Below are 19,770 nucleotides of genomic sequence, written 5' to 3' on the forward strand. Positions count from 1 at the left end.
AGAGACTGCCCGTAAACAAAACTTAAATAATTAGAGTGCTTGGGCGGAGATGCAGCCTCTAAGTATTCTTAGGCTCACGCAAATAAAGGAAATAAATTCTTGGAAGGTGCCAGGCTGGATGGGGCAGAGGGAGGCTCATTTTCCACATCACTTGAGAGCAGCCGTTATAAATCTCACTGAAAGATGCACCTCCCCAGGCTAGCGATATTTTTAAACTCCAGGAGAGAGGGGAGAGAAAAAACACGTTTTAGTATTTACACCACAGGCGAAAAGGGTATTTAAAAATCAGGGTACATTTTCAAAAGTCTGTTTCTGCCATGCCAAGAAAGAAAGAATTTTCTTTCCATAGCGTGATAGCTGGAAATCTTAGCCCCAGAGAATTCATTCCTACCACCATCATTCTGTTGTAAGCTGAGAAATCAAATGCCCAGAAGGACTGGGGGGAGTCATGGGATAAAGGTTCTTTCACTGGCGAATTGCTAGTTCAGTTCCCACCTGAATCAGCAGCAAATGCAAATCAGCTCCTCTGAATCCTGAGGGGCGACTTCTGCACTGTCCCTGCTTACTTGGTGTCTGGGATATTGTCCCATACGAGATGAGATGACATGGCTCTACGCAGAGGGATGACTGCTCTACCTCACGGGAACAGCAGTCTGGTTTGCTGGGCCAGGAGCCTGAGCACGTAACCGGACAGAGTGGGGATGGGACACCAGGGCACAGGGACCTGCTGGTGGATGTCAGCTGAAGGACGTGGCCCTGGAGCCAGAGCCAGGGCAGAGCCTCACGTGGTGCTTTGCCCGCTGGAGCAGTGTGTCCCAGGCGTTCTGTGGGGCAAGGCCACCCGAGCTTTGGGGCAGGGAAATCCATGCATCGGCTTGTGCAGGATCGCCAGGCCAGTTTTCCTTTCTGATGCTTTACTGTTCCCCCAGTTGGTTAGTGTTTCCTTCCTAGCACAGCTATAGTGGAGAGCGGGGTGGGCTCCGTTTTGGCAGTCATCTAGGAAATATCGTCAACGGCTGACTGATCACAGTTCAACTGATCAGAGGCTGAAGGACGCTGCATGGCAACAGTTTGCCACAGGAGGTGTAACAGTGTGAGAGTTCTCAGCCTTGCTCTCAGGGGGGTCCTAGAGGACCCACAGATAAACTGCCAGGGCACTGCCTTCCTCTGCAAGCACTGCAGCTTTCTTCCTGCCAAACTCAGTCCTGCTCCTAATTCCCTCCCAGGTCCTCAGGCACTGAGAACATTCCCCCTTTTATAAGCTGTGCTCTGTGCAAGCCTCTTTCCCTCCCAGCCCTTACCAGGACTGCAGTCATCTTCCCAAAAGGATCCTATTCAGCTTGTATCAAAGGGATATATGAGCACACCCATTAGGCATCAGAGCATCAAGCAAATCCCCAAACAAGCCGCCTCTAAAGATCAGAGCACACTGTAATCACTCCCTCTGGAAGGAGATCCCAATAAGCCCTCCCCCACTTTCTCTGCTGAACCCAAGCACATGAGATACGTTTGGCAAGCTCAGCCCCATCTCTAGTGAAATCTCTTCATAAAACTCGCACACAGAAAGCCCCTGGCCTCTCCCTGCTCCCCTGCAAGCCCTCCCCATTTCAGCGCACAGCAGATGTTCAGAGGCTGCCCCATCCCTTGTGCCCTGCAGTAAGGAGGGCATTGCTGCTGCCCTGAAGGTCTGGGTCTCGCATCCCTGCCTGCAGCTGGAGTGCACCACCTGGGCTGGGCAGCAAGAGGGGCTGCTGCAGATGTCACAAGCAATAGCAGCGGGTCCCCTCCCCTCGCCACCCTCCTCTCCCTGCTTCCCCCCCAGGAGACAGCAGAAAACTAACCTGAGCCTGGGGAGAGGGGAGCGCTGCCAGCAGGTGGACATGCCTGCTCAGGGGCAGACACCAGGACAGAAGGGGCACTCTGGTACATGCGTGCTGATTCACGTGTTGGTGCACACGAGTGTCTTTCATAACCATGGCCTCGAAGAGAAAAGCAAGAAGCCTTTTCTAAAGCCTTTCGTAAGCCACGTGCTTTACCAATATGACACAAGCAGCCCAGCACTGGGTTTTGAAGTCATGACGCTAGGTGTCCTGTAGATTTGGATCCTGGGCTGGTCTGAGACTGCCCTTCCTTCAGCACCTACCAACTACGTCTCAGCCTCTTGGTACGTAAAAATGAACTCATCCTTCCTGGGTAAAATATGCAGAGCTCCAGCATGTCCAGCTGTAGGGTGCAATGCACACAGACTAACAGCACCCAGCAGGACTGCCTATAGAGCCAAGAGGGGTCCTGTATCCCATGGAAACTGTGGCAGCTGATATAAATTACAGCATGGCAAGGATGCTGCTATGCAACACAACACTGATCCTTAATGACCATAAATGGGCACAGCCTTGGTTTTCCCCCATATCCAATCATCTACCCAGAAGATACCCCTTCCTGCAGCTCAGTCCCTAGCCACCGTGCAGGGGCAGCCGACAAGGGGAAGGTCACGAACAGGCCCAGTAACGAGCAGCTTGTGCAGTTGTCTCCACTGTACACCACCAAATCACTAGCTGCTGCCTTTTCTTTCAGCCCTTAAAACAACATCTCTTCTCAAATGACACAGGCCTGGGCTAAGTAAGGTGACATAGGCAAGATCAGCAAGGAAATACTGTGTGCTGCAACCTGTTAGGAACAGGAGTGATCCTTTTCTTGTGTGTACTTAAAGCCCCTGAACTGACTTTGATTATCCATCCTTAACACTTCTCCTAGTTTTGGCACCCCCAGGCTAGTAAGGCCGTCAGCACAACTATGTTCTGGTGGAAATGTGACTCTGGGCTTGCCTACAAGGGGTCTCAATGCTGATTACCTAGCCCAGGGAAAGTCAAGGAGTAAAGCCCATAAGATGCCTCTCCCTAAGAAAAAAGTAGCCCTAGCTTGGTGCAGCTTAATTCTCCAGTGAAACCAATGTAGTCCTGACTGCAGGCTTCATATGGATGTTTAACGTGCTGGCAGCAATGTGCACCCTTCTCCTGTGCACCCTGGCATTCACTTTACAGGGCATATAGCGCTCATCAGTCTCTGGCGCAGCGGCTGTAGCTCTCACACTTAGTTAGGAAAGCTGGGGCTGTAGCACACTGAGATACCAGGAAAGTCTCTTTATTTCTAATCCTGGACCAGTGGGAGCACGAGGAGATGTTTCAAGGCAGGGGGGACCTCCGTCACGGCCATGGGTTGCGGTGAGGGGTGAATTATGACTCCACAGCATGCTGATAACTCACCCGGCCCCAGACTCTGAGCTCGGCTAGCTCATTTACTTGGGCTGTTCAAGGACGGGGCAGGGTTCATTCCTCCCTTGCTGCTCTCCCCTGCCCTGAGTGCCACAGTACCTCGCACAGGCCAGCGTAACCACCTTGTATCAAGCTGTTCTACACAGAAACCTGCAGAAGACAGTGACTGAAACCCTGACCTTTCTCCTGAACTATCCAGCTCTCTGTGTGTGCCTCTGAGTAAACCCTGTTCATAATATTAAACTCTGCCCTAGGTCTATGACTTCTGCCCATCATGGACCATTTGTAACCCCTGGCTTTCCTAGGACACTCAGCACAACAGCCTCTAATTATAGACCTCTGTTTGAGCTCTTGAGTCCCACCAGCCTCTTCTACACGGTTGCATTAGACCCCTGAGTCCATAGACAGAACTCTGCCCCCAGACTGCCCCTTTGGTCTATGTTTCCTAGGGACAGTGAAAATGGTCAGTGAAAAGCTTCTCAAGCAGTATCCCCCTTCGTCCAGAGGATATCTTGCCAGGGGGTAAGAAGTGAAATCTGATTTTGCCAAGTGTGGGATCCTCGGTGCAAAAAGTAGACACCTGTAAGGCCAGCTGATAGTCAGTGTCCCCCCTGGATCCGCATGAAGTGGCTACAGACCTTCCACTGCAGCAGCCTGTTCTGATACCGTGCCTTTAGCCTCACACAGAGAACAAGGCTGGTTTTGCTCTCAGGTGGCCACACAGCACTCCGCTCCAGCCCCCTCATCTCCCGCACAGACAGGCCTTTGTGCTGGGAACGGCTCTCGCCTCTCACCAGAGCAGAAACGCTGGATGTTAGCCACTGGCTGCAAGCTGCATGGACCCTCTGTCACTCCTGGCCATGCCTCCGGATGCCTTGCTCTAGCACGGGGGGAGGAATGGATCTTCCACGGGAAAGGACAAATAGACTCAAAATCAGCCTGATTACGGGGTTTTCCCAGGTAGAGAGAGAACTGCTGCGAAGAGAGTTGGAGGCAAAGTCCTCTTGACTAACCAGGCTTGGGAGCACCTGCTGTCTCATAGCCAGGTGGTCCATCTGGTACCTGCCGCTGCTTCAAGGCAGTGATGTGATTTGCAGGTCCTTTTGTAGCATCCCTGCATGGTCGGGAGCAGATGGAGGCACTTCGCTATTTCATGCAGTTAGAAAGGCAAGTAGGCTGGGATGGGGAAAACTCCATCCCTGTGTTTTTCAGGAAGGAGAGTCACATGGATCTTGCCTCTCCTTAAGTTCTTCCCCCCGCCCACCTGTAGGTAGAACGAAGATGGAAGGCAGCGCTGTACACCAATGTCCAGCTGGACTGGCTCAGAGCCAGGGAGGGCAGGCCTGGAGCAGCGTGAGGGAGAGGGGCAGAGTTGGGTGGCTAGTGCTTAGAAAGTCCTTCCTCCTGCAGCGCCACACCAAATAATGTCAAAGAAGGATTATAAACCTCCTGCAGGGACAGCTTTATTGTGGGGGAATGGAGAAGAGATGGTTCATCAAGCTGGGTCAGTTCATCCTCTCCATCCCCAGCAGCCTACAGAGATGCCAAAGGGACAAGAGATTGCCCCTGGCCCCAGCCACTGCAGACCTGTGGCATGCAGGGCACAAGCAGTCTCCTGGGCTGCGAAAACAGCCAGGGACTGAACCTCTCTCTCCTCTTTCATGCCCAGTAGCTGCTGTTCATCTGCCTTGGGATTGCTGCAGAGCCGAGAGCTGCCGCAGCTTTTATGATGCCAGCCTGCGTGAACGGCTGCACCAGCCCCAGAGACGGGGAGAAACAGCGAATGGACAGCAAGGCGTCAAACTCCTCACACTTGTTCTGGTGTCCATGGAGGCAGGGACACACAGAAATGACAGCACGGGGCATATAGAATAACACAGTGCTGGGAAGGGTAGCCCTTGAGCCTGCAAATTTTGCTTCCCTTTTCTGTGTGTGACAGAGACAGGACTGTAAATGCAGGACTTTAAACCTAGCATGGTGGCACAGTGGAAGGACAGGGAGGCGCCTGTCTGGCTGCCATGGGCTCTCACTCGCAGACTGAGGGGAAACTGTCTTTCCTCCCATGGATAATACTTCTGCATTTGAGCAGCTTGGGCAGGAGTTTCTCTTCTGCTATGGAGCTGAGGGGTTGCCCTTGAAAACCCAGCTGGGAGAGTATATGCAAGTGTGCTGGGAGGGTATGTGCATGAATCTTAGCCTGGACTAAACCTTCACTGGGAGAAGTGAAGAAAACTGTAAGGCCAGGAGAACATCTGCAGCTCAACAGCAGCCAGGAGGAAAGCAAGGGGATGTACCATGAGAGGTTTCGTTCCTTAGTTAAACAAATTTTCACCTGAAACAATAATCTGGGTTAGGGAGCCCTCACTGCAGAGCTCTGAATTCTCTGTGCTGGGATGACTGTGCTCTGGTAATTAACACAATAGGTGTCTCAGATGCAAACTGGGTCCCAGCTCCAGTGGCTGGCGGCTCCAACTCACCCTGCATCAGAGCTGTACTGATTTAATCTGACGTATTTGAAAAAGCAAGAAAATCTCTAGGGGTTGTTCAGATTGGAGTACCTTTGTCCCTCTCTCATTTGTTTCTGCTTTTTGCACCGATATGCCTTGCCGGTCTGTGAAAAGGACTGAGCAAGAGCCACCATGACCTCAAGCAACGACGTTGCAAGATGCAAACCTTTTCTCAGAGGCCCTGAGGATTGTGGCCGTTCATCTGAGGATTTACCAACTCATCCCTGCAGCATACACAGGCAGCCTGACTTCTGCTCTTCCAAAAAATCTTTTTCCCCTGGTGCTGCCTCACCATCTCCCCCACATGCCTGTCTGCTGGCAGTGCTGTGTACCTCCCCAGGGCACTGGAGGTGGGAAAGAGCCTTCCCCTGGCTGGTAGTGGCCACTCACTGCTCTCCCCCAGCCTTATGATGGGCTGTCCCCGCTGTTCCCAGCCTTAGCAGCACTAGCACAGGGCAAGGGGTGCCAGTGAAAACACGGGCCTGGGAAGCAGGTCACGACAACCGGCTCTTCTGGTTCCCTTCGTGATTCAGCTGAGGTGTGAGCAGAGCCCAAAGGATCCTTGTAGTGCTTCCCTGTAAACTTGGCTTTGTGGCTGGTACAGCTGCAGCCCAGAGGAGGGGCGATGTGAGGAGAGATGTGCTAGGCTCCGCCAGCATCGGCATCTTGTCAGCCACCAGTTAACTGCGAGCATTTGCCTCGCGCTCGATGTGTTGCTGGATGTGGTAATGCCCCTGCTTCTGTACGTCTCTTTGCAAATGGATCCATGTGCACTGGGCTGGGAGCTCTTGCATGATTAACGCTGCCGGTTCAGAGAGCAAATAGCATTAACCACGATCGTCCCTCGGCTCTGGCCATGGGGCAGACACCCTCCTGCTCATGGGCTGAGCTGGCTCTCAATACAGCCTGTCACCTCACCCACGCTGACACATACATGAGCTCATCAATTCACGCCAGGTTAAAACTCGATGGGTCAGTTCCACTGCAACAAGCGAGGTTTAATGAGAAATATCAGCAAAGACACACTTTTGCTTCCTGAAATAGCCTGATGTTGTTGTTCCTGAGTTTTGGGAGGAGGCAGGTGGGGGAAAGAAAAAATAAGGCTGAACAAAACTCTGGCAACCTTTTGCCTTTTAGAAGCTGCTTTGGGATATTAAAGCAGCTCTGTAGAGTACAAGATGACCAGATCCTGCAGTGACACACTTTGACTATTCCCAGCAGTCCAGAGGGCTGTCGTACCTCCCCAAAAAAGGAACCCTCCCTCCAGCTGCAGCCAAGTTTGACCTAGGGCCTCCAGGTCACTATAGCTCAGTCAATACTGCTTTCAAGCGCCGTAATGGAAAAACCCTGTGTTAAAGCTTCAGACACCTCTCCAGCTCTCCCCTGCTGAGGATCTCAAAGCACTCTGCAAAGAAAGACTCACAGGCCCCTCTTGGAGCCCACGAGGTAGCCCAGTGATAGCAGACAGGAATTTGTCCCCAGACTGAGGGGAGCATTTGGAAATAGAGGCCCAGATCTGCTGATGCAGGACCAAGCACAAGACGAACGCCTCTGCTCTGCATGGTTGCATCTCAAGCTGTACCGAGTTTCATGGCGGGGATAAACAGACAGATTGCCAAGACTTGTAAAGCATAAACTTAGCACAAGTGTTCCTAACAGCTAAAGATCAGCCACCTAGGATCTCTGCTCCCCAACACCCCACGGCTTTTCAGTAAGCCCTATTCGTCTCAGTATCTTGCAGCCCTAATGCCGTAGCCTGAGTTGATACCTGGTTAATGGTTCCAAATGGACAGGCAGGGAGGTTTGCATGGAAGACTGCAGGAACCCTGAATTGAATCCGTTCTGGACGATTGAGCCGATCACATTAAAGACAATTTGTAAAGCAGATTTTTATAAGGGACTCCTTACAGCTTTTATAGCAGGGAACTTTTATTTCCTTATCAGAAAAAAAGCTAACATTGTCAGAAGGGGGAGGTAGTATACGTGGATGGGAACAAAATGAAATGGCATTGATCAGACGAGCGTGAAAGGTTTTCCAGAAAGCAGGTAGTGTCTCCTGCCTTCCTCTCACCCTTCTTGGGTGCTAGGTACCAAACCACATTTTCCAACAAAGTCCACAGCTACTAATTCACTTATAATAGAGGATCCTAAGTTCCCCTCCTCTCCCCTTCTCCTTGATAAGCAAGCTTGTCTGCATTCAAAGCTTACATATGGCTTGTTATATATATACCCTCAGCCGATTTTGGCACAATGCATTGCAAACTTGAGGAACTACCTGCCTCAGTACAGCATTCAGACCTGTGATTTAGTAAGGACTGTTAATCTGCGGTGGCTTTGGGCAGCACCTAGCACAGTATTGTCCTGGTCCTCCCCTGCAGCTCTGGGATGCGTCCACAGTACAAATAAGCGCACAAATGAACTAAACGAACGAACGAACGAATAAATACGTAATATGAGATCAGTCATTCCTGCAAATGTGGTGCATCCACCACTAAACTGGTCCAGCCGAGAGTCTCGCCCACACAGGCTGCAGGGTACTCGGTGATCATGGACAGGGGTCGGGAGGGATTATCTTCCCGGAGCATTGCAGAGCTGGCTGTACCCTTTGCTTGGCAAGGCACCACTAGATGCACCACTGGCTTATCCTGGCAGAGCTGTCAGCAGGACAGTGCAAGACAAACTACCAGGCTACTGCAGAGTGGCAGCAGACAAGATTGCCTGGCTGCTGGCAGCAAAGCCTCAAAACCAGCCAAAAATAGGATGTGGGGGGAAAAGGTCTCTCTTGGCAGGACAAGGTGAGATGCCAGGCTGCCCCAGGGTCACTGTCTATGTGTCTCCTTGGTGAAAGCAATTCCTAGAGGGACAGCATAAACCCCTTTTGGTTTACCCAGCACAGTCACCACAGCATTACTCCACCTCCAGTGCCTTTCCCAGGGGTTGTGGGGAGGGTTTTCTGCATCGGGCTGCCCGGTGGAGGGATGAGAAGCAGGGAAGACCAGGTGAAGAATGGCATGGAAAGTTCTGAGACTCCTTGTGAGGAGCCAGAGCTCAGCCAGAAGCACAGAGCAGTGCAGGGAGCCTGAGGCTGTCCCTTCCATCACCTCTTTTTGCAATGCACAGCAGACCCCTTTGTCCTGGGAGTACAGAGGTATACCCAGACCTATTTTCTCATCACTCTGTTAACTTTTTCCCTCTCACAGTCTCCCTGGTTTCTTGACCACCACCCCCTCCCATTGCACCTCTGTCCTCATCCATTTTAGCTGGACCATCCAGTCACTGTGCTCTGTTGATCTCCCATGCCCTGGATGTTATCAGCTCTCTCTTTGCTAGCACTGGGGAACCCTGGGCCCTGGCATTTGCTTGGATGGCTGGCCTTTTGGCCCAGACCTTGCTAAGCGCGGCCACATCTTAGAGTCACAGCCCAGCCAGCCTGGCTGCTCTTCTAGGATGCTGCCCAAGCCCAATGAGAGGAGGCAATGCCACCGTGCCTTCACTGCAACTTCTCTCCAGCTGCAGATCCCACTCCTTCTGCAGCCAGAGGCTGCCTCTCACCCCTTGCAGAAGGCTGGGTTACCAACCGGGGGGGTGGCACATGTGCCTGCTGCCACGCACTCCAGACCCAGCCACCAGGAGCCTAGCCTCAAAAAGGCAAACATCGGTTCTATTTGCATTTCCCAGTTCATTCACAAGCCCCGTAAACCCAGACTCCTGGTCCCCCTTCCATGTCTCCGACAGCCGACTCCGGAAAGCCCTCCAGGATAGCATTAACCCATTCTGCACTGGAGCAGAATTAACGAGTCCCCCCTCGGGGGCACTTGGCAAAGTGGGTCACTCCCCCGCTTTTAAGAGCTGTGCTAGAGCCCAGGGCAGGACCAAGCCCTGGGGTGGGGACACACGGTCTGTTCTGCAGCCGCCGGGCTAGGTCGAATGAGAAGTCGGGCCAAATCTTTGCCCATCTCCTCCTTCCCAGGGGTGGATCAGAACCAAAGGGATGGACCAGGTGCCATCAGACACCCAGCTGCAAAAGGAGTGAAAGGAAGGTCTGAGACCTGGGAGCAGTCCAGCCCCTCCGCAAAGGAGCCCGAGTGAAGTGTGTGCGTTGAGAAGACAGGGGATTTCGGGGATGCTGGACAGCCGAAACCTTCCATCTCTCCTTCCGAAACATCTGCGCTCATTAGCCAGCCTTGTGGCTCCCTTTCCCGGGAAGCCTGGCTGCTATGCCTCGCTAGACGTTGCTCGATCCAAAAAGCAAACAAACCGCCTCAGCTCCCAGGACTCCGGAGCCCACTGCCTGCAGCTGCTTCCAAAACAAACGATCGTGTTGTTCCTCTCCAAGCCAGAGATGAAATCGGCCCCGACTCTCTCCCACACTCACGCAGATGCTCCCACACCTGCTCCAGCGCCGGGCGCGCACCCCAAAAAGCCGATCCCATTCTTCCCCGCCGCTCCGCAGCTCTTCCCGCACCCCCTTCCCCCATCGGCACCCCGCAGCACCCCTCCGAGGCTGCCCCGATCCCCGCAGCGCCCCGGCAGAGCCCACCGCCTCCTGGGGGGACCGGCCGGCAGCGGCTCACCTGGTAGGAGCGCGGCCGCCAGGATGCAAACTCCGATAGTCCACCAAGATGCACGGCAACTTGTCTGCAGCCGTGAAGCCATGAGAGTTCCTTAGGAGAAATGGGCAGGGGTCGGTCTGGCAGCGTCGCTGGGCCCCCCACCCTCCCCGCCCCCAGTGATGTTTAGGTCTGCTTACAAAAAAAAAAAAAAAAAAAAAAAAAAAGTAGGTGCAGGGGGACAAAGAGGTGGTGCGCCCAGCGGGCAAGCCGGCGGGAGGACGGGCGGCCGGAGCAGAGCTTCGCACATCCGCCGGGGCCCTGGGGCTCGCCGGGGCGCGGGGCCCGTCTCCGCGGGCGCCGGGGCAGCGCGGGTGCCGTCCTTCGGGAGCGAGCACGTCCGCAGAGCCGGGCGAGTGAGAAGGGGATGGGGAAATTGTAAATTTTTTTAAATAAAAAAAAAAGGGAACAATGAAAGGAAAAAAAGAAAGAAAGGAGCGGGGAGCCAATAAAGAAAAGCGAGGGAGAGCCCTCCGCGGGCTGCTGCTGCCGCAGCTCGCAGCGCGGCGGTCCCGTGGCTCCGGCGGCGGGGCTCGGCAGCCCCCGCCCGCTGCCCGCCCTGCGCTTCCCGGGGCGCCGGGAGCCCGGCGGCGCTCAGGCGGCGGCGGCGGCGGCGGCGGCGGAGGAGGAGGAGGCGGGGGGGGGCCGGCTGCGGCGCTCCATGGCCGGGCGGGGGGCGCGGGGCCGGGCCGGCCGCGGGGCGGGGGGCGCGGGCTGCCCGGGCTGCGAGGCACGGCCGCCCGCTCGCGCTCGCACACGCACACGCACACGCACACACTCCCGGGCGGGGCGGCGGCGCTGCTCGCCCTCTCCCGCGTGATGTCAGCGCACGGCGGCGGAGGGAGGGCGCAGCGTTAACCCTTTGCCTGCCCCGCACAGCCCCCGCCGCCGCCGACGCGGGGGTCGCCGCTCCGCGGGGCTGCGGGCTCTGTCCGCCCGGGTTGGCGGCAGGGGGTGGGCTGGGGGTCGGGGGTGGTCCGGGAGGCCCAGCCTCGCCCCTCGCCGCTTCTCCCCTCCAGCTGGCTGCTGTTGGCAGCTGTCTTTTGTTCGGCGAGCGTCCGGCGTGCTTGCAGGGGGTAATCCCGCGGCCCGGGGCGGCTCTCCGTAGGTTCGCGAAGGTGCTCAGCACCTCCTCACCCGGGTTTTGCGGACTTGAGGCTTGTTTTCTGCCTTCCCTCACGGATGGCGGAACGCCTGGGTCGTGGCCGCTGGCAGTGACGGCAGCCTACCTATCTGGCTATCGGTTCGACATATAAAAATGCCTCACGTACACCGGGTGAGAAAGACATAGCTATCGCATGGAATCTAGATTTACACTCGTAAATGCTTTGGGTGTCGATCCTAAGTAATACACGGCGTTTTCATGGGGCCTACTGAAAGAAGGAGCTTGTTCTGGACACATTCTGTGTGTGCTGATAAGCCAGGGGATTCAGAACCAGCACAAGGGCTGATGCACTGGAGGAGGGAGGCATCGGTTTGCTGTGCTGTGTAACAGCCCTTATTGTGTGGACACAGACACAGCCTTTGTGGATCTTTTGCTAAGGAGGTGTTTAGCCTGTTAATGCCAGCTCCTGAGCTGCCCTGGCCTCCACAAGGATGCCGAACCCCAAACAAAGATGTGAACAATAATGACAACAACCAACAACAAAGTCATGTTGATTTCAAGCTCCATTAGAACAACACAGGAACAAATCAATGCCTGGCAAGCAGAAAAGGACAGAATCAGTGGGGAAGGATACCACACATAGTGGAAAAGGGAAGGGGGGGAGCAGCCAGCAGCTATAAAAAGATACCTCTAAGGACCCCTTCAGCAGTCTCCTCCTCCTTTTAATTCCTTTAGAAGTTAATTCCTGTTCGAGGGAAGGATGGGCAGCTCTGTAACAAAGCGGATTAGCCAGATACAAGGTTTGTTCCAAAACAACAGAAGTTATTACGTAGTAATGAGGTTTAGTTAATAGATTCACAGACTTTAAGGCCACTGGGATTCCTCTGGACATCCTGCTTGTGGAGCGGAGGCTGCTGAATTTGCCCCAATGATTTCCACCTCCTGCCTCTTCTGTAAAGCTGCGGGCCAGAGTTTAGGAGCGCAACCCCCTGTCTTTGTGGACAGGCCAAGCTATGGAGAGCTCCTGGCATCCTTGCAACAGTTGTTTCAGTGGTTGGTTTTCCTGTCCTTGGAGTGTTTATCTGGCTAGTTTCACCTTTAATCCATAAAATCTCATTCTTTCTTTTCCTGACTCCATTAAAGAAATAGCTCCAATGAGACATTACACCCCGAGCAGGTCTCTCTAAGTTGCGATCGGGTCCCCCACATTACACAATGTTCCAACTTACATTTCTCCCATCTCCCTTCTAATGTATTGCCACTGGCACATGAGCTAGCTTCTGCTGAGATGCGTGGGGCAGGCCAGACCTCAGCACTATTGTTTTAGGCTTTCTGCAAACCCAGGCAGAGACATCTTGGGTTGGTTACCCTCACTTCACACGTTCAGGGTTTCCTTCACAGGCCCAGCAGCTAGAGGTTTCCCCCTGTGAAGGGAAAGAGAATAGCCAAAGCTGTGATGATGCAGCACACCAGGCAGGTCTGTCCTCACCCTTGGCAACCTTTTGGGGCACTGCTTGGCCACGGGGAGCAGTGATGGTTCGCAAACACTGGAATTGCCCGAGTCATTCATGATGAGGGCTAAGGAGGGGACCATGCTTTTTGGGGGCTTGTGGATGATGCAGAACAGACATATCAAACACACGACATCCCATCCCCCCCCCCCCCCCCCCCCCCCCCCCCCGTTTGTTGCAAACTCAAATCTTAAATCAATTGCAGAAAGAAAAACTCAGTACTGATCGTAGCTTGATCTAAGCAAGGCAACGTTTCAGTGGTATGTCTTGGGTACGACTAAAATTTCCCTTCAAGAGTATGGGGAGACTTGATAAAGCCTTGGGCCTTGCCTTCCCAAAACACAGACCTAAAACATTTGAGACAAAAATGTAAATCCATTAGCAGCAGCAGCAGTAGACCATTAGCCCTGGTGCATCAGGCCTAACTTATTGAGCCAGAATGTATTATTTTCATGATCCTGCACAAAGCAAGACCCATCACATTTGGCACAGTTCTGGCTGTTAACTTCTAAGATTTATTACACGGTGCCATGGGGCCCCTGTTCTGCAGCTTTTTGTGAGTCCAAAATTTCCGTGAAGCCCAAGGGGACTTCTGCATGAGCAGGAAAGGCAGGAGCAGAATACGTTGGTTTGGCAGTTTTTGTTATTTCTAGGGGAGGAAGACCATAATGTGTAACATATTTAATTGCATCATATTTATTTTTCTGATTTGGGGAGGTGTCTCTGTGCATGTCCTCTGAGGGGCTGATGGGGCTGCCTTCTGCTTTGCTGTATCAGCTGGTTGAGCCGATTGTTTCTTTCCTTGTTTCTAACCCTCGCGGCAATAGGGTTCTAAAGTGCATCTCAACCAGAGACATGGAGGAGGAGGAGGAGCTCTAACTACTGCAATAATAGGCAGGGGTTTCAAAAGTTGCCCATCCTTTCCACTCCTAGTAGAGGGACACATGAACCACACTGAGACTCAGAAATCCCTGTCATCAATCTATAAACACGTCCCACTAGAAACAAAGAGAGAAAAAAAAAAAATAACCCACCTGGTGCTTTGGACTGGGCTGTGAGGAATCCCCCCCTTCCCTGGGGAAAATAGTTCCTAATACTGTACAGAAGTGATATTTACCCCCTCCTGATTTTTAGGGATCGTAGAAGTCTCATTGTAGATGGCAACTAGCCATCAGAACAGAGATCTGAAAGTTATACAAGCCCCTTCCTCTACACCCCTGTGAAATCTGTTTTAGGCACAGATACTAGAAATGGTGTAGTAACTTGGCCAACACTTACATAAGTTGTCAAGCTAATATAGTTCTTGAAAATTGCAATTAAAGCATGAAACAACATTTGGCTGGGAAAAGAAAAAAAAAAAAAAAAAAAAGGCTTGCTTATAGTCGAGTACTGTTTTGTCCGCCCGGCATTTTGGCTGTTCAGCCAGCACAAGAGTTTTCTGCTGATGCTGACATGTGAGGTAACGTCTCTGCAGCAACCTGCTGTAATAGGACATTTCACACGCACCTCCCCAAATCCTTCCCACTGGCTAACGTGGTTCAGCGTGGTCTTTTGACAACGTGCAGGAGGACACAGGACGGGTTTGGTAAGGGTTCTGCAATGACACAACTCCTTTGGATGGGGTCTTCCCTGGCAAGGTGATACACATCCTTCCCCGTGGCTGAACAGTTGCTGGGCTGGGGTTAAGGAAAAATGGCTCATCCCAATCTTTGTAAATGCACCTCCTGTCTGCTCTGAGGTGAGCACAGCACACGCTCAGGAACAATGGGGCTGGGCTGATGGATAGCCCTCGGGGGACCACTGCAGTTTCCACCATCAGGGCTGCTGCCTGCCAGGGAGGAGGAAGTGTTACCCAGGAATTCCCCCACACTGGTGAACTCTACTGATGTCTGGGGCTGCGCCTCCGCTCCCCTTCCCGAGCAGTGGCCGCTTTCCAGTGGCTCCCTGCACACACATGGTCTGGCAAGGCCCTGCAACTTGAAAGGCTCAGTGGGAATGGACATCTTATATTATTTTTTACTATTATTATTAACAGAGGGGATTGGAAGGAGGGAAGAAGGGGGCAGGAATTGCTCTTTAAAACATTCCTCAGTGGGTTTTTTCAGCTGCTTTTGTTTGATGAAAAGCCCACAGCAGAGGCCTGTCATTCTGAGCTGGGAGCGCATTTGACACTCCTGTCTCCGCTGTGTACCTGGTGTGTATTTGCTGCAGTGCTGATTACATTAGCTTCTGTGTTTATAAACATTTTGAATCAGTGCAGAAGGCTGTGCTGAACAGAATTTTAAAGCCAGCGTCAGTTTTATTTTTGCTTTTTCATCTGTAAACACACATAATGCGTCTGCAGCGCAGTCAACAATGAGGGATCAGAGGTGCAAAGGGCTTCCTGAGCTGATTCTCTGCTTGGCTTCACTTCTGAGCTCTCCTGATACAGCCTCCCACATGCTTACATGAACACACATACGTACGCACACATATACACTGTACAGACAGCAGACACTCCTTCAGATCTGAAAGCATCATCCTTTTAAAAGGCAATTCAGTGCTGATAGTCACTCCTGTCCTGCTGTTCTCTGGATAGGGTCAGCAGTTGGAGAAAAAATTAAATCTGAACTGGCGAGAAAATTGCCTCCCGTTTAATGGAAGCTGATGCCAGCTGTAAGCAGTCTGCAAACAGCAGTGGGGTTTTTCTGTCCCCCTCTGTTGAAGGGTTTGTAATAGCCTTGCTGCAATGCTATCCGAGTGCCTTAACCCTCTCAATCCCCACAGCACCCCCTTGCGAGGCAGGAAATAAACCATAATCCTCATTATACATGGAGAAAAGAAGCCCGGGGAGATTAGGAATCCCAGCCTTGCAGAGAGCAGTGTGAGTTCTGCTACAGGCTTTCAGTGGGAAGTGGCTGGAAGTGCAAGGCTGGCGGGCTGGGGAGGACCCACGTTTTGGAAATGCCCAACAACGGCTGTTCTGAGTGCCTTTCAGTCACCAACTGGGGGTGAATTTGGGCTGGAGTGCTCTTGCATGGGTAAGACTGCTGCAAGCAGCATCCCTGTCTAGCTCAAACCACTGCACCACACAGCTCTTCGGTCCACTCTTTTCTTCCTGGCTTTCCGCGCCAACGCACGCCCTCCATCCAACCAAGCAGCCACCAACAGTGAAGTTACTGCTGGGAGAAGTTTTTAATTTTTGGTCCTCTCTGTTTATAGGTTAGGGAAATGTCACCCAACTTGTTGGCTGCTCTTGGGGTGTCTCCTGGCTGACAGCTGCAGGAGCAGGGGTCACGGCAGGCAGTGTTGGAGCAGGCAGGGGTGAGGCTGATGCCACCCTTCCCAGGACGGGGACCACTGGAGCAGATGCGAGCCCGTCGCACGGCAGGAGCAGCATCTCTGGTGGTGGAGCAGACGGGCCCAACACCTTGCAAGGAAGAAGGCAGGCGAAACCGGCCGGTGCCTTCGTGCAATTCCCCCCTGGAGCCCGAGAGCCGGCCCCAGGCACCGCCGCACCAAGCACAACCGCCGAGCACCATCTAGTGTCAGCAGGGCCGGCTCCGGCTCCGCCGCCCCTGCCCCGGGGAGCAGCACAGCCCGGGCAGGAGGCACCGGCAGCTGGGGCCAGCCGCCCGCCCCGCCGAGGCGAAGGCAGGGCGGCAAACCGTGCCTAGAGCCGCTCCGGATCGAGCCCCGACGGAGCCACCCCCGCCCCGGCGCCGCAGCCCTTCCCCCGGCTCGGGGGGCGGGGGTGGGGGTGGGGGGGTGGGGGGTGCCGAGGAGCGCTGGCTGCCGGACGCCGTCTCTCTGCTCCGCCGTGGGGTCCGTGTGCTCCAGCGAGGAACAACTGCTTCGGCAAAGCTGCTTGGATGCTTGATAGAAGGAGCTACCGTCTCTCTTGGCGGAGCTGGCGTCTAAGAAGGAATGAAAAGGTCTGTCTTACAGGCACACAAATAGGCAGGCTTGCACTTGGGAGTGTGCGTGTGTGCACGCATGCATAGAGGGCCAGGGCTAGGCAGAGGATTATGCACAGCATTCACAGAGATACGATGGCACAGAGGAAGAAAATACAGAGGAGAAACGGAAAATGAAATCGGTAGAAATATTTCAAAGGGCATGTGTTCCCAGCATTGCTAATGAGGTCCGGCAAGGGGAATTCTCTCTCTTCTCTTCAAGACTTGTCTCTCAGCTCCAACATCTGAACTGATATGCTCTTGGGCACTGGCACAGCTCATTCAGAGCGCGCAGAAGCCTCAGCGGTTATTGTATTAGAAAATGGCATGCATTATTGAACAGCACTCTAGCCCTGCCTTCCTGAGCGCCTTGGCAGTGCCCAGGCATGGCAGGGAAGGCAGGACACAGAGTCCCAAACCAATACCCAGAACAGGCTTCTGACTGAGGGTTTTAGAAGCTGCTGTGCAGTCATCCATGAGGGAAAAGCCACAGAGGATTTCTTCTGAACTGGAAATTCACTGACACGCTCTGCTTTGGATTTGAATCAGGATCAGAACTTGCTGTAAATTTGCAAGTGGAAATAAGCCCTTTGCTTTTAGTAGTCGGACAAATAGGCTTCTTTTCTTGCATAAGCTCTTCTGGGACCTGATCTCTGGATCACAGGGCGAGAAGTCAAGAGGTTTGCAGGCCTGTCTCATTTGCAGGCTGTCAAGTCAATGGCACGAGAGTGTAAATTTGATGCTATGGTAGTAGAGCTGCTGCTGTGAATGGGGAGCAATGCCCCTGCAGCCACCACAGTGAATCTGGAGGGGCACGTTGCCATCAGCAGGGTAACTCCACTGTCACCCTGCTGGAATCCCTGGAGTTGGACCGGATCAGCTGCCCCTCGTCAAGGTGTACCCCTGGAGCAACTCCAATGCATTAACTTTAGCAAATCCAGCCCAGACGTGGGCATTTGTGGCATAAATCCGGAGTGAGTTGAGCACAATTGCTGCTGTGAACGTGGAGCAGCCCCACGTGCGGGGCAACACGGCCTCCCGCTCCCTGTCTGTGCTGGCGTGGCTGGACACAGAAGGCAGCCCAAGACTCGTTCTTGGCTGGCGCAGCTACGCAGGTGCGAGCTTTGTTAAAATCCTCATCCAGGTGGGGAAACGTTTCTGCTGCACAAGGAGCTTCCCCATTCAATCCTTGCCATTTGCTTCTGAGGCACATCCAGCAAAGACTGTCCTCTCTCTATTCCCTGCTTCCAGCCAGGCCGTTAATTTCCGGCTGTCACAAACGAGCTGTTTCTCTGTGAGCAGAGCCCTCTGCCCCCCTCCGCCAGGCGAAGCAGGCATCAGCCTTGTCAGCATCAGAATCGGCCACAGGAATCAACACATCCCGGTGATGCTGATTTATCGCCCTCTAGGTTGTCAGCATAAATACTTGATAAATACAGATATGAATAATACAGGCTGAGTTTACCTTGTCGGCATTAATGAATCTCCTGTTGGCGAGCAGGGGGAGACTATTGCCAGGCTGTGGATGAGGTGGAGATCTCTCGTGCACGCTCCTCCCCATCCCAGGGAAGGCAAGCGGTTTTACTCCAAACAGTGCTTTTGTGAACCTAGAGTAATCCCCCTTGCAGCCTGTTCTGTAAATGCCAACTGGGCCTGGCTGATGTCTATTCAAAGGAATTTTGCTGCAGTCTGAGGAGTTAGCGATGTGAATTTGGAGGGACTCCAAGGGAAATGTTTCTGTCAGCCTGGAGTAACTGCAGAGGGGCCAGTGAAATGACGTTACTGTTCTGTCCCAGAGGACAAACCTCTCCTTATGGGCCAGTTCCCTCCTCCTGTCTAATTGAGGGAACAATCATTCTCCTCCATCCATGAGCTTCTGCTTTTTTCTGCAGATGCTGGAGGGAGGAGGTCACCTTCGTTATGCTGAGCTCCTAGGAGACCATGAGACTTTTCCAAAGACACTGGATAGGGAGGCGTTGCCCATCTCCCTGGGAGAGCTGCTGGCCTGGCACCGAGGATGAGCATTTGTCCCCGTGGCAAGTCCACCCAGACTTTGACTCAACCAGCCAAGGAGCCAGGCTCTGTCTGCTCATTCCTACTAGCTGTTTGGTTGGGGTTTTTTTTGTGATGGAAAAAGATACTAGAAAAATTTGGTACATCTATATACTTTACAGCCTTCCCATGAGGAGAAAGGATTCACGCAGGCCTGAGACTTGGGAGAGCCAGGTTTATTTGCCCTGCCTCCTAGTGTCTGGGGATAATGTGATTGTACTTCAAAGTGCTGGGAGACCCTGCCATCCCGAGCACCCAATAAAAGTTGTAGACTGACTTAATGAGTCATGTCTTTCCAAGCGGGGAGAAAAATGTCACATTAAATTTTTGTTTGCAAATTTTTCAAATGTGTAGCTTGAGTTCTCAACATAAATGAGCTCACAGTGGAAACTGTCTGCAGGGCTGAATTATCCATGGCAGTGTTTTTGGTGGAGATTTGGTGATATTTCTAGATTCCAAACCCCCCTCTCATGGAGTGACAGCTAAGCCAGCATCTACATAGAGTTTCGTGATAGTAAAATTCAACGTGTCTTTTAGTGATCTGTGGCAAGAAGACAGAAATCTTTTAGCAGCAGAAGTAGACTCCTGAGTTCAGCCTGACATATTTTCCCATGTAATCTTCTGCGAGGTGTTCAAGGACAGATAGGGCTCAGTTGGGGTTTTTTTTTTTGTCCTGATATAAACAATTGGGATGAGAATTCACTTTGCAGCAGGGCTATCAATGCCTCTCTCTGATACATATTCTGCTAGTGTATCTGAACATCCAGATCTGCATCTG

General features: G+C 53.0%; 1 protein-coding gene across 3 annotated transcripts in view; it reads right to left on the bottom strand.

The window, feature by feature from the left end:
* Positions 1-10,435, bottom strand: part of NECTIN1 (nectin cell adhesion molecule 1) — a 101,487-nt gene extending 91,052 nt beyond the window's left edge. For all 3 annotated transcript variants that reach the window (XM_086476911.1, XM_086476909.1, XM_086476912.1), the window contains exon 1: positions 10,354-10,435. In XM_086476911.1, the coding sequence (XP_086333037.1) occupies positions 10,354-10,435 (82 nt within the window). The remainder of the gene's footprint in view (positions 1-10,353) is intronic.
* Positions 10,436-19,770: the final 9,335 nt, after the last annotated feature.

Source organism: Leptosomus discolor, chromosome 22, assembly GCF_034619465.1.
Source record: "Leptosomus discolor isolate bLepDis1 chromosome 22, bLepDis1.hap2, whole genome shotgun sequence".
Taxonomy (NCBI): domain Eukaryota; kingdom Metazoa; phylum Chordata; class Aves; order Leptosomiformes; family Leptosomidae; genus Leptosomus; species Leptosomus discolor.